This window comes from Acromyrmex echinatior, chromosome 13 (genome assembly GCF_024713525.1).
Source record: "Acromyrmex echinatior isolate Ae372 chromosome 13, ASM2471352v2, whole genome shotgun sequence".
NCBI lineage: Eukaryota > Metazoa > Arthropoda > Insecta > Hymenoptera > Formicidae > Acromyrmex > Acromyrmex echinatior.
This window is the reverse complement of record NC_141864.1, coordinates 11,811,823-11,827,076: the sequence shown is the minus strand read 5'-3', so window position 1 is coordinate 11,827,076 and position 15,254 is coordinate 11,811,823. Positions and strand designations below refer to the sequence as shown.

The following is a 15,254-nucleotide window of genomic DNA, read 5'->3' as shown; positions in this document are numbered from 1 at the left end:
ATAACTCACTTTCAGTATTATTTCATTAAAATTTCATTAACAACCTGAATCGTAAAGATTACAGTGGAAATCATTGAACACGAGGACTGTAATGATGAATTATTCAGCAAAATTCATTAAAATTCAATATTTTCCATAAAAATTTAGTATTACAGGTAAGTGAATTATAATGAAAGTAGTCCAAATCGCAATCTTAAAATTAGAAAAAAATAAATGATTTAATACACTTTAAGAAATTTAAAAAATCATTTACATTTCATATCATTTTCATATATACATTTTTTTTACCTTTATTACACATTGATTTGATATATTTTTAAATTCAATAATCAGTATTTATTCATTTATATTATATATAATTTAATTTCTTTTTATAGAAAGAAAATAGTACTTTAATATTTCTTTGCTTTCATAATTAATATATATTAATATATTATTATACCAACAGAATATTTTAACAATTTTTTAACTATTATACGAATTCAAACCTTTTCGTTACAATATTTCAGCAAATTTTATTACATTTCAGCAAATTTCATTACAACCTTTCAACTATTAATTCTAATATTTTAATTATTCTGTTTCCGTTTTTGGTAACTTTCATTGATAAATTTGTAAAAATATTAATATTCTTGAGACTTCTTGGGTGCTTTCTATATAAAGATTATGCGTTTCGCGGGTTTCTTTCGTGTCCAGATCCATTCTTGGAATGCCAACGTTTCGTGAACCTTGCAGTCCACTTCATCAGGGCGAGGAGCAACATGATATTAAATATGAATGAAGTGGACCCGCGAAATGCATAATCTTTATTTGTAAAGATATTGTATATTTCGTTCCGATTTCATTATTTTTCAGATTTTTCATTAATTTTCCTCAAGAGTCATAGAGTATTTCAACATATTTCAGTGTACAATAAATTGTAGAAATATTATATCTTGCATTATTTTTCATTTTCTTTCATGCATTATAAGATATTTTCATTAATTAATTGTTTTCAAAATTCATAGTACTTCAGCTTATTTAAGTATACAATACAAGTGGAAATATTACATGTCTTGCATTATTTTTCATCCTTATTCAATAAATATCTTCAGAATTTATAATATTTCGATGTAATTCAATTCATCATATTTCAGCAAATTTCATTATCATCCTTCAACTACTAATTTCAATATTTTAACTATCCTATTTCCGTTTTCGGTAACTTTTATAGACAAATCTATAAAAATATTGTGTATTTCGTTCCCATTTCATTACTTTTTAGATATTTTCATTAATTTTCAAAATTCATATTTTTCAGCATATTTCAGTATATAATAAATAATAAAACTATTACATGTCTTGCATTATTTTCCATTTTTTTCATGCATTTTCAGTAATTATCTTCAGGATTCATGGTATTTTAATATAATTCAGTGTTCAATATCTCCGAATAAATTAGTATGAATATTATAATAAATATTTTTCATTATAATAGTTTTTGGTATTTTTCATTAATCTTCATCAATTTTCATTAATTATCGTTCAAATTCATAGTGTTTCAATATTAAAAATATTATTCATGATGAAAGAATTTCAATCATTTTCATTTCTTATTTCAATAATTTCATTGTCGAATCCAACAATTTATCGATTTTTTTCCATCAGGGTATAAACATCAACATATGTGAATTTAACACCATAAATTTTATAAATCGTGATGTTAAATCCACACCCATTGCGTTACGCAACACAGTGAGAATTATATAAACACTGTATGATGTTAAATTCACACACGTACTTTTTAGAATAAAAGCGAAAAGTGACGGAGGTCGCGGTAAATACTGATAATGAGATTAAAAGAAATGAGGCCCCTACCATGAGAATGAGGATGCTGCGGGGGCGATGGTGTGGTGTAGTGGCTTGACGTTGTCGAAGTGGGATGAACGACGTTTTGACTGAGGCAACTCTCGCCGGCAGCGGAACTCCGGCGCGCTGGGGTGGCTTTCGTCGGTGGCGTGGTCACTAGGTTTTAAACGCCACCGGTGAGTACCACGAGTACGGGCGGTACATTACATAAATTGGGTGCTACTATTGCATACGCATGTGCAATTGCGCTGCGATATACTCTCTACTACGGCGTATGTCGCGGTTAAAAATTAATACAGATGAAACGACAGTCGTACGTTCTCTTCGGGATTCTGGCGAGTGGTGTAGCAAAAATACGACAAGTCGGGGATGACTTTAGATGCAACGAGCTCAGGCCAATCTACTTCAGAATATTCCGAATGTACAGAGTACTTACTTTGTTTCGCAAGGTAATCGTGACTGGTAAGCGGCTGCAGATGAATCTTGTGCTGACGTAGATCCGGTATACTGCGCTTGAGATGGGTTAGCATGCCTGAACAACCAGGTTTCAAGGTGTTATCGAACTTGGGACTCAAACAAGAAGCAATACGCTTAGAAGAGGAGAGAAATAAAAGAGAGATAGAGCTGGATGGAAGGAAAGAGGGAAATCATCGTAATAAACGTTAAATAGATCGAAATAATTTATACATAACGAACTACATCGAGCTAGAGGCAAAATACATTTTAAGAAGCCTACAAAAAAGATAAAATGCTTTTGAAATTATTACAAATTGTAAGTGGATCTTAAATACATAGTTGATTCTGAGATCCAGTTTATGTTGCGCATTTAGCGCTAAATACATAGCCTTGGTTAAAAGTATAAAGCATTCCTACAAATTGACGTAAGTGTTCTATATTTAATGAAAAATAGATTAAAAATAATTTTATTGAGAAATATTTATTTTTACAACAAGTTTAACATTTCGTAATTTTTTTTTTATTTTATTGTTGTCTTTTCTAAGAAAATGCAATAAACTGAGTGCTCTATACTTATGACCAAAGCTATATAAACTTCCATCTATTCATTAAAATTTTCTTGTGAAACGAATAAAACTTAAGATCAGATGAATTTAGCGCTATTGTTTGCATTTATGGATATATTTAGCGTTAAATGCGAAACGTTAATGCGGGCACAAATGTTTGTGGTCAATCTTTACAAGGAATCTTGCTGTTAATTAATGAACAAAGATCAAAAACATTCAAAGTGAAAAATCTTGAGTCGATTATATTAAAAGGAAATACCCTGCTGTAGAGGATCTATGTATCATATAGGAGAGAGTGGCCTAAATCGGACCGTATTCTAAATAAGAACAGTTAAACAGATTAGCGTACTATTTATAATGTAAAATCCTTATAAGACACCGAAAATGTGACAGCAGTTTGACAGTTCTCTGTTATAACATTCAAAAAATAGACGCAAATATGTATTTTCAGCCATCGTGCGAAAATTTTTTTAAAAAAGAAAATCCTTGTAAATTATTTAAAAGGAAGGGTGTCGATAAGGTTTTTTGGACGACGTCAGCATCATTTTAAACTGTGTTATTTTATTTCTCTCGGTGGAACTTACCCCCGTTTGTTGTTCACGCAATTAAATGCTGAAAATGAGGCACTTTTACATTCGCAGATTTATATGGGATATCACAGTTACAATTTCTGTTTCATTTGATTAATACAGAACTCGATTTCAATGTGGTAAAGGGATAAAATAACCGCTTTGACATATCTTATGCACTATATATACGAGTAGTTTTGAGAAAGTATGGTAATGGAAGCTCATTGATAATAGGGTGAAATGAAACAGACACTGTAACTGTGTGTGATATCCCATGTAAATCTGTGATAAGAGTGCCACCCTCATTATCAGCATTTAATTGCATGGACAACGGTTCTAGTGGGTTGTGAGTTCGAGAGGAATAAAATAGCACAGTTTGAAATGATTCTGACGTAGTCCAAGAATGGCCTTATTGATATCCTTCTTTTAAAAGGTAATTGATTTAAGATAATTAAAGAGTGTAGAATTCAAAAATATCAATCGTTTTGTGATCACTTTTACAGTTTATTGTAAAATTTGTTCCAAAATTCGAAAGGACCCGTGTCTAAATCAGACCTACAGTACAGTAGATAACTTATAAGCCCGGTTGTCGGCCGATCAGATCTGGTCCAAAGAATTAAATCAGTAAAATATTATGAGTCATTAGATTCAGATTAATTGAGTTTTATTGATTTCAATTCAAATAAAAATATTGTCAATTCTAATAAAAATTGTCAATAATTCTTTTTCTGAATAAAATTTTTATCTTTGACTATCAAATTGCTCGTTTTTACTCGTAATACTAACAAAAATACATTAAAAGTTAATAGTTTAAAATTCTATCTAAAAGTCTATAAAAATAGGAGTGTCCGATTTGGACCAGGGGATGGTCCGATTTGGAACCAATAGTTCCAAATCGGTTCGGAAAAAGCGTTTTTACATTTTCCATTATAGTTCAACATAGGTGAAAGATACGTCAAAATGTCTCAAGCAAAAAAATAAAGGGAATTAAATGATCTTTCCAACGGCACCTTCTGTTTTACGATCGGACTTTATTTACGATTTACAGAGAGAGCAAAAACTGCAAATAGGTCCGACTTACCCCACTCTTCCCTATCATGCAATAAATAACATTCCTCAAACAGAATAGAAGCAAACACGAGAGAAATGGGAACATTATTTTCTCGAAACGAGACCGAACAAAAGAAATAATGATTGCTCACCAGTTATCGAGTTTAAAGTCGAGCTTCTCTGTTTGGGCTCGTCGAATTCTAAATTCAATGGTGTCACGTCTTGACCCGCCTTGTCCGTGCTAAACTCTAAGATACCATGACCGCTACCTTTATCGCTGCAACAGATAGAAAAGTAGCTGATCAATTATTCTGTCATTTTTGGCAGTAGTTAATCTATAAGCTTTTGGGATTTAATTCTAAGACACCTACGTGCCGGGGAACTTGGAAACGCCACAATTTAAAAAATTAGAAAAAAAAGAAGTTATTTAAATTAGCGCATATTATTAGCGCGTAATTTTTTACAATTTTGTAAAAAATTATTAAATAATCGATAAATAGCGACTGTCATTAACAATATACGCATCGGGGGGGAGGGGGGGAAGGGGGGTATGAACTTTTTTGTAATAATGTTACAATTTTTTATAACGATAATAATAATGTTGGGAAAATCGCTTTTAAAAAATGTTAACTTGTTACTTTTATGCGATACTTTACGTGATTTCTCTGACTCTGATACAAAAAAGAAATTGATAAACTTTCATTTTCGTGATTGTGCCCATTTTATGTTTAATATAAAAGTATGTATAAATAATATAAATAATAATAAATTGTATATATAAATAATAATAAAATTAGAAACAAAACCATGAAATGAATACAATGTAATACGAGAAGTACCACTTACAGTCAAACTTTCTTAAGAAAAAAAATCATTGATCAAATATCGTAATCCATGTATTAGAAATATTACAAAAAACACAAAAATATTACAATAACTACACGTAAATATTACAGGCAATTGTGTGATATTTTCGCATTGTAATCGGCGGATTACAGGAAAAATAATAAACGTAATATAAAACAAATATTTAGGCTATAAACTATTGCAGGCCAAATACTATACGGGCAGTAATGTTGTACAACTATATATATATATATATATATATATATATATATAATATATATATATATATATATATATTAATGTGGAAACTAAAAAAATCACAATGTTTCCTCAAGTGGTCCCCCTTCTAATATCATTTAACTTTTGTTATTATCATCCGCGATCATTTTCCAAGCTAATAATATATAAATTTTCAGCTAGCAATTGCTTTCTGCGAGTGATTACCCAACCATCCTGCAACCACGCCCAATGTTGCTTAGTCTTTAAGATCGTATGTACATGACAATTCGTGATGATCCCTGAATATTTCTCGTTTATAGAAACGTAATTATGCTAGATTCAATAGATGTTGTCAAATAGAAATGTACAGTTAAAATATATTTTTTTATAAAAATAAAATTATAGTTCTTCCATACTCATTTTTACGTATACGCGGCGAGACGTTACAGTTTAAAGATTAATGTATTCGTGGATATGTAATCTTCCTATTATATAATAGTAATTTACTCACTGTAATTTTTGTATTATATTATAATAATTATAGGCGTAATTCTACTACAAAAATTTACTGATTGCAATATTTGTATCACTCTAACTACATGCATGTGATCCGTTGTGTGTAGTAATTTCGCGCGAGATTATAGTAATCGTACGGATTACAATATCTGGTCAGTAATTTTTCTGATGTTAAACTAATACATATATGTATTTAAATGAATTTATCTCAGAAATATATCTCGGCCAAAGTAATTTATTAATTGAGAAAATTGATGCGATAAAAGGTGATGTCTTACTAATCATCCTGGTCGTCCTGCAAGGAGTCTTGTCGACATGTGGGAATAAGATTTGTGCCAGGACCACCAGGTCCTCGACGGTATCTTGGTGGACGGAAAGCGAATCTCCTGGCGTCGATGTCGACGTCGGTCGGAGTACTTACAGGAAATCTTGCTGATATTGGGTCGACACCAGCCTGTTCTTCCTGAAAATGAAGAGATCGTATGTCCGATATAAATTGCCGTATGCAATGGTTAAATAATAATTATATATAATTACAACAAAAATATAATATTAAAATTGTAAAATCTAATGTGATAGATTTAAAAATGTTTCTGTATAAAGGAAAATACAATTTTTTTTGTAGCTATTTGGAGATCGTTTTCTTCTACATCTTTTTACGCATTTTTCTTCGTGGAAAATTATTGTAATAATGACGCTATAGAAAAAGCTATTCAAGAAAAAATGTACATTGAAATAAAGAATGAAATTCTTATTCATCGTTACGAAATTGATGTCAATTATGCTTCAATTATGTTTAAAAACTAATCCAGAATTGTTCATTCGATATTTCAATGTATCAATTTTTCCTTAATTGTAAACGTAGCATCATTATTATAATTTTCGTATCCTATGAAGAAAAATACAGAAGAAAATGTAGAAATAAAACGATTCCCAACGAAACGCGAAAAGGTGAAAGTTGTATTTTTCTTTTGTCATAATAATAAAAGTAAGAGAGAGAGAGAGAGAGAGAGGAAGAATTGAATTTATATTAAAATTAAAAAATTGTGCGCAAAGAAAGTCAGAAATAGTACTCACGTCTCGCATGATAAAAGTAATCTCAAGATTCTGGCTGAAATGGTTGGAGAATTCCGGATAAAGAGCTAAGACGTCGAGCAAGTCATCCCGATGGATCTTGTGAAGGTCGCAATATGTAAGGGCGCGAACGTTACAAGACGACTTTCCGACCGTCGGATAAATGCACGGATTCTCGCCGAAAATGTCATCCTTGCCCAAAATGGCCATCACGACGTCCTCCTTCAGAATCTCGATACTGCCACGGGATATAAAATACAGGGAAGTCAGCACATCCCCTCGATGAACTAAAGTGTCACCCGGAGGCGCGTGTGTCGTCTTAAACTTTAAGGATAATGCCCTGTTTTGCAAAAGAAACAAGAAAATTTCTTATCTTTTTGAATTAATTATACAATATAAAAGATAATTATTTCTATATACAAAAAGCAATAAAAATGTTGTCAATACTTTTGAGGCTTCCACACAGATATTTTCTTCAATAAAGCTATATGTGCGGATTATCCCTATGTTTTTATGCATTGTTAAATTTCATGAATATTGAAATTCATTTTATTGTATCAAGCAATCTGATTAGCTTCTTTAGATAAAATACAATATTATTATTTTTGCACGAGCTTAAGGGGATATTCTACATTGAAAAAGATTATATAAATTATATAATTTTCAAGAATTATTTTTAAAAAGAAATAGGTTACTACACATTATTATGAAACTTTCGTAGACTTCAGGATCATGCGTTGGATAACATTTGTCAAGATCAAAGCTATTGGAGGTTATACCTCTTATTTTCATTTACGTAAAAATATATTTTTAGTGCAAAAATGAAAATAAGAGGAATAATCTTTAATAGCTTTGATTTTGACAAATATTATCCAGGACATGATCCTGAACAACATTCAAAAGGTTTTAGCAGGTCGGTCGGACATCTTGCGTAATGCTAATGCCGGCGGTACTGTAACTTTCAAGCCTTATAATTCGAAAAGTGTTCAATAAAAAATAACTTTATTATAGTACTTTGAAAAGATTTCGACATCAGCTATTAGATACTGGAATAAAAAGTTAGGTGTTCCATTTAAAAAAATCGACATGACCTTGACCTGAACGACGCCATCTAAAGTCAAACTGATAAGATCAGTAAATAGATCTTTTTAAACTCTACAACTTTTGTTTGATTATTTTTACGATTGGATCTTATCCTGCGAAGATAAGTGGTGTACGGGTGATCTGAAACATTCGTATAATTTGATTTTTAATTTGTTTTGCCTTTTTTATGATATTATATGGATACAAACAAAGATTTTTAAATACTTATTTTGTACGTAAATAAAATCTAAGAAAGTTTCATATTAATATATTAACTTATTTCATTTTAAGAAATTCGTATAATTTTTTATTATAGTTTTCTATAAACTAGAATACCCCCTTAAAATAATCCCATCAGATTTTCCTATTTTCGGTGCAAATTAGGGGGGGTGCCAGTTATTATTTAACTACCTTAAACAGCCTTGACTGGCCCCCTCGAAGGCTCGGCAATTGCTTAAAAGATTTCTATTGAGATGAAGACAGATGTCGGCCTGAAGGCACTCGGGGAACCCTTTCAGAACACTGTTCATATCAATTCCATTCGTATAGGTCCACGCGTGTTGAAAGTACTCCTCCAATCGTTGGCGGAGCGGGTTCGGGATTTGGTGGAACCTTATGAATTCCCTGACCCTGAGCATCTGTGTGTGATACCGGGCGGTACCGCTGTATAGCCTCTGGATGATCGCCGATACGTTACCGAAGATACTAGCATACATCAGAGCTAAAATCGATGTATCATAAAATAAACCGTATGTGTATCCGATATATCTAACGATGGACTAAGATACTTTAATTTCTAGGAAAAAATCAATGGTAGCATTATTTATTCAAAATTCTATTAAAATCTGAAAATGTAGAATATTATAAAAAAACGTTTCCTTATCACTTTGCTATAAAATATTTATTATTCTAATATTATTATATATTTACTTTTATTATGTTAGGTCGAGAAATCAGGAGAAGTAAAATGGATTTATTTATTCACACTCACATACAATACATGTTAGCAAAATACAGATTGTAGTTAAAATAAGATAACTTCGTGATCAAGTTTCTTATGCTTCCACCAAAAAAAATTTCATATGTCTGCAAATCCATTGTTACTAAAATATAACTTAAAATGTTTGTAGATTTAGTTGCATGACTCTCATAATCGCCCGATTTAAATTCTCTAGATTTTTATTTGTGGGACATTTAAAGACCTTTTTATGAAATTCTAATCGCCAATGAAGATATGCTACGCCAACGCATTTTTGATGCTTGTGGCAGTATTCACAATTGCCTCCAGATTTTTAAAAGGGTGCGACGGTCCATGATCCGATATGTCCAAACGTGTATTGAATCAAATGAGAGACACTTCGAACATTTATTATAATTGAAAATTGAAAATAAGTAATATTACATATTAATAAATATCACTTTTTTTATTTTCTCTTATTAATAAACATTTTGAATATCTCACAATTAGTAACAGTGAATTTGCGGACATATGTCCATATGAACTTCTTTTCATGTTTTGGTTTGGAGTTCGGCCTCAAAATTTGTTACCTTGTTTTAATTACACCTTATATATATGTGTATTTCTTAATGTAATCGCCCAGTTATGTAATATTTTGTACATTCACATTTCTTTTGATTTCGTCTGCGAAATTTTTAGTTGCCACGTAGAAGAAACTAGCACCGGTTGTCCTAAGAGGATTTGATTGTCAAAATGCTTACTCGATCAATGATATAAAAATCTTCTTTTTTTTACTTTATTTTAGATTGCTGATATAATATTAAATATTAATATATTGTATAAAAGGTTTTGTATCAAAAGCATTGTATATATATTATTGTATCTAGAACGATTTTTAAGAAAATGAAATCATAGTGAATAAATTTTTGTCATTTCCTATGTTTATGTTTGATAAGATTTTAGTATTATCAATTTCAATTTCTTTATAATCATAGAAAATGATATATTTTTAAAAAATTTTTGCTTTCACATCATTATTGTGAATAATAAAGCTTAATTAGCAAAACGTCCATTGGACGATTATATGATTGTTCAAAATAAGCTGAGATCGTAGTATTAATTAAAATTAAATAATTTATTACGATGATGTATTCAAAAGCAATATTTTTTTTAATACCTAAGACATATAGGTATGTTACAACATATATAGTGTTTTAAAATTTTACATCGTATATAGTGTTTTAAAATTTTACTCTTTTCTAAAATTAATTATTCAAAAACTGTGACAACCGGCATCGGTCTCTCTTATACCGCTTCCTAAATTTTACTGGTAAGATATTGAAATTTATTACTGACGTACTATTGATCATGAAACATTTTCTTCAATGAACCAAATAAATAGAAATCAGAGATAGTAAGATCAAGATTAAAAGCTAATGTTGACAGAAGTTTAAATTTCAGCTATTTTAGAAGCGGGTAACGTTGAAGTCACTGATTTTAATCAAACTTGGTAAGGATATAGTGCATCCCCGACGTATGCCAAGCAGTAAAGACTACACAGAGAGAAAATAACTAAATTTAATAAATATTTATTTGAATAGTACCAACTAAACATTTACTTACAGTAAATAAGTACTTAATAAATACTCACACAATAAAAAAAATGACATTTTAAATAAAATTAATGATTTTTGTTTCAAATAAATATATATTTATATTTAGTAAGTATTTAGTTAATACTATTCAAATAAACGATTTATTAAAAATTAGCATATTTTTTAATACACAAAATACATAAGCATAGCATAGCTAGCAGATCTTATGAACCAATAAACGTATTATGTAAATCAAAAGATTTGTAAAACGTAAACAAAATGTGTAACGTTAAGCTGAGCGATTGAGAAATGTTGTATATATTTTGCTAATATATACTATACATGAAAAATAAATAATTCACTTTACATTCTGATTTTTCGTCGTAATTCAATTAGTATGCATAATTATTACATTTCTTTAATATTATTATTTGTAATAAGAAGACTAAATATGTGTGCCTAAGGATATAGATCCGTCAATATTCATTGACTCACATCCGATCAACATGACGATTATTGTAAAGATTTTTTCGGCATCGGTATTCGGTGCTACATTCCCGAAGCCTACGGACGTAAGACTGCTGAAGGTGAAATAAAGCGCCGTGATATAACGACTCTGGAAAAATTACAAAATTATATGTTGGGTAAAAGGATACCGCCATTAAGGACTGCGATCTCAAATAGAGCGTACTCGAAAGGTACTCGCGCGGATGGCTTACTTTTATGCTCGGCCCGCCGGTGTTATTGTGAAAGTAAAACTGATGAGTATCGTTGGCTAGAATGTCGAGCCAACCAACCTTGCTCTTCAGGGTCGGTCTCTCGGCGTTTCCTATGGCATACCTTTAAAAAGCGCGAAATATCGGGGTAATTCATTGTATCCAGAGCAATGTTTTAAAATGTACGGTATGTAATTCGAATCACAAAATCTTCAACTAATAACAAATTTGCGATAAAAGGAGGTGGATTGCCCACAGTTTTAGTTAAGATAAAGTTAACTTTAACTTGATTGAAGAGATACACTATAGTAACACTTTAAAAAGATCAATTTTTTTAAATTTTCCAAGATTAATATTGTTCAGACAATTTATAGACATGTATGTGTGTGTTATTAAATACTAATTTTTCATAAAATAATCTAATAATATTAAAACTTTGAACATGTATTTTTTAAATAATTTTTTTCAAGTAGCGACATCGATCTATAATTCAAACAATTTTCGATTGATTGATTTCAATTTTTAAAAGAGCAGCTTCACAAAATAAATAGTTTCGGTTAAGTTTTTTTTAATTCTTCATTTCTGAAGACGAAATGTTTTAAAATGAAATGATCAAAATGTAGTGAAATTTTAAAGTTTCTTTTTCAAATCGTTGCTCCATTGTGGAAAAAATTATTTAAAAAATTCCTACGTTTAATTGAAATTACACTCACATAGTTTCAGAAATTTTCAAGAATTTTTCATTTCACATTACAATTTAAGTTTTCTATGTCACTAATGAACCGCATTTTTTAGATTTTTTTGGATTGTTCTTTGGATTTGAAACATAGGAGTCTAAATTCTGTGCAACACACGTTGCCATATATTTATATATTAACATAAAAGAATTCTTAAAATATCTTCAAAAGTGTATCTAATCAATATATTAATTTATATTTTGTATCTAAATTTTATATAACATGACGCTTCGCTTGTTTTAGCGCTGAGACCGTGTTTTCTAATTACAATATTTTTTAAAAAATCACAAAAAATTTTTCTTTAAATCTGTAACGTACCTTTTAATCCTATATTATTTACGTAGTTTTTTTTAATATAATGCGTGGATTTTTGAATATATATGTATATTCTATTTTTATTGTTCTTTTTTATTATTTACTATTAAATGAAGATTAATAACATTTCATACATCTATTAGATAAATTTAAATACAAAATTTTCTAAAATTGTGAAATAATTATGCGAAATATAATGTATATAAATAGCATTCATTTAGCAAATTTATATATAAAGCCGGATACTTGTCCTGGATACTTCACATGAATAATAAAGAGTTAAGAAAGTTATAGCTAAGGAAAGTTTAATACTTCGTACGTGTTACGAATTAAAGACGTTGTATTTCCGAAGATATACAGATGATATCACTCACCATATACACGCCATCCAATGAGCAATAAGGGCAAAAGTGGCCATTAAAAGTAACAAAACGGCAGCGCCATATTCGCTGTATCTGTCGATCTTCCTGGCCACTCTGACAAGGCGCAGCAGACGAGCCGTCTTCAAAAGTCCGATCAAGGTCGTCGTCTGAAAATGATAGATCATTTTTTCTATTTTTTGAATATGTGAGCCCGCGAACCTCAGTCTCGCTATACAGAAATCGGCCTTATTTAACGCTGTCCATCACTTAAATGATTGATATTTCTTATGATCTTTTATTTTCATAAATCTTCATGGAATTGTTCAAGCAAAAATGAAACGTGCCTTTGCAACATGACGTGTTTTTGTTTGCATAAATAACGTTTATATTATATATAAAATTAATTAAAAATATTTCGGAGATGCACTAATAATTTTTTTTTCTTTTTCTTTTTTGCAGAGACATAATTACTTTTCATAAATTAAAATCATAAGGTTTGCCGTAAGTATATGACAGATCTGTCATTTCCATTAAACGTCAATATAAACAGACATTTACTTGAAACCTAATTATCTGACATTTACGTAAAGGCCATTTCCGTGTTGGAAGTGTCACTCTCGCCGGAAATCGTCACTTCAATTGCACATCAATCGCTGAAGCCGGAGATCGTGGTTCGTCGGAATATCACGGTACGATACGCGCGTGACATTTCGTCGAGTTCCAAATACCAAAGTTGAAGTCGTTGTCTTCACGTCATGTTATTTCTTGCTACCAATCGCAAAGCCGGCATTCGAGGACCGATTTTTCAATAAGTTTGAAAAGCGAGAAAAAGATTTTCAATGATTTTCCAGCGAGAATGGATGATATTATTACCGCTTTTTTAAGGATACCTTTCAGGTAAAGTGACGACCTCCTTGTTGCGGAGTTAGTTGTCATATTCGTAAGTGAGGTCGAGTTTCGATTCGAGTCACTTACGTCCTTTTTTTCTACATAGTTTTAAGAAAAATGAAAACTTTAAATGATTGAAATATATTAAACTGTAGTGCGAGCACTCTTGATATATCCAGCATGAATAAAGTATGATATAATTACAAATTGGCTGACAAGCACAATCGCCGAAATAAAAAGAAAAGCTAGTCATTGAAATATGATAATCTGCGATTGTGTATGTGTGCATTAGCTGTAAAAAAAAATTATCTGGCATGAACCGACATATTCATGCTTTTCCTCTTCTTACCTGCCAAAAATGCAAAAGCTTTCAATTAAAAAAGGCATTTGTAAAATCATGCAAACGATTATCATGCGATGTGTTCCAGTCGAAATAATTTTCAATATCATTTCGTGTGCGTTTAAAGCGAAGCTTTGAAGGCGATATAATAATTTAAAACAAAGAAATGTATTTTTCGAACTTGAAGTTTCTTAATTCACACGCGACTTAATGCACGTTTAATTACAAGAGAGAACAAAGCGCATAAGCGATAGAAACATATAATCATACATATACGAAAGTTCTTAAACGTATAACAATTGAGGAGGCAATTGTACAAAGAAGATAGATATAATATTACAAAAGTTAGTTTATTTATCTTCAAATCTATAAGAAAAAATCTGATATAAAAATTTAGTCAATCTGTAACAGGAACACACTAATTTTTTTGACACTAAAGAAACATAATAAGTTCTTGGAAATTCTCATTAAAAATTTTTATTATTAAAACAAAATTAGCAATAGATTCGTGCTAATAAGAGTAATGACGCAGTAACTTAAACATTTCATATACAGAATGTACTCATAATTCGTGACCGAAATTTTAATAACATATACCTGACTTAAAAATAAAATAAAAATCCTAATACCAAATTTTGGTCACGTTTGTGGGACACTGTATATTTATATTTAATAAACAATGATCGAACATTTTGCTCATGAGCTGAGGATGATTTAAATGTAACCGAAACGTTCGACATTATGTATTAAATATAAATATATATAAATTTATGTTCAAATTATTGCGCCATTATTCTCATTAATCCCCCAAAATCTATTACTAATTTTGTTTTAAATTGAAAATACTTAAAAAAGTAAATAATCAGAGTTAGGCTTTTGAGATATTAAAACAATATTAAAAGGAAAAATGGGCAGCTAGGAGCTAGAAGATCCTATAACCAGAGTATGACGAAAGCGGGCACAACTTCTGATTGGTTCTCCACCTTGGCCCACTCGGTATTCTTCGGATAGCTTCGTACATTGTCGAAAAACGAATACGAAGAAAAAAAAAGAGATAGCTACAAGCACATAAGTAAAACCTGTGTCAAAGAGGTTAGAAATCATTCCGAGATCTCG

At 30.4% G+C, this 15,254-nt stretch overlaps 1 protein-coding gene across 11 annotated transcripts in view; it reads right to left on the bottom strand.

Annotated features, from left to right (window-relative positions):
• Nucleotides 1–15,254, bottom strand: part of sei (potassium voltage-gated channel seizure) — a 208,591-nt gene that overhangs the window by 6,455 nt on the left and 186,882 nt on the right. For 8 of the 11 annotated variants that reach the window (XM_087412327.1, XM_087412326.1, XM_087412318.1 and 5 more), the window contains 9 exons: nucleotides 12,923–13,077; nucleotides 11,500–11,620; nucleotides 11,276–11,396; nucleotides 8,639–8,948; nucleotides 7,148–7,484; nucleotides 6,349–6,533; nucleotides 4,642–4,766; nucleotides 2,285–2,380; nucleotides 1,858–2,004 (listed from right to left, as the gene is read on the bottom strand). In XM_087412327.1, coding sequence (XP_087268453.1) covers nucleotides 1,858–2,004; nucleotides 2,285–2,380; nucleotides 4,642–4,766; nucleotides 6,349–6,533; nucleotides 7,148–7,484; nucleotides 8,639–8,948; nucleotides 11,276–11,396; nucleotides 11,500–11,620; nucleotides 12,923–13,077 — 1,597 coding nt within the window. The remainder of the gene's footprint in view (nucleotides 1–1,857; nucleotides 2,005–2,284; nucleotides 2,381–4,641; nucleotides 4,767–6,348; nucleotides 6,534–7,147; nucleotides 7,485–8,638; nucleotides 8,949–11,275; nucleotides 11,397–11,499; nucleotides 11,621–12,922; nucleotides 13,078–15,254) is intronic. The other 3 variants (XM_087412324.1, XM_087412323.1, XM_087412325.1) reach the window with 3 other exon arrangements.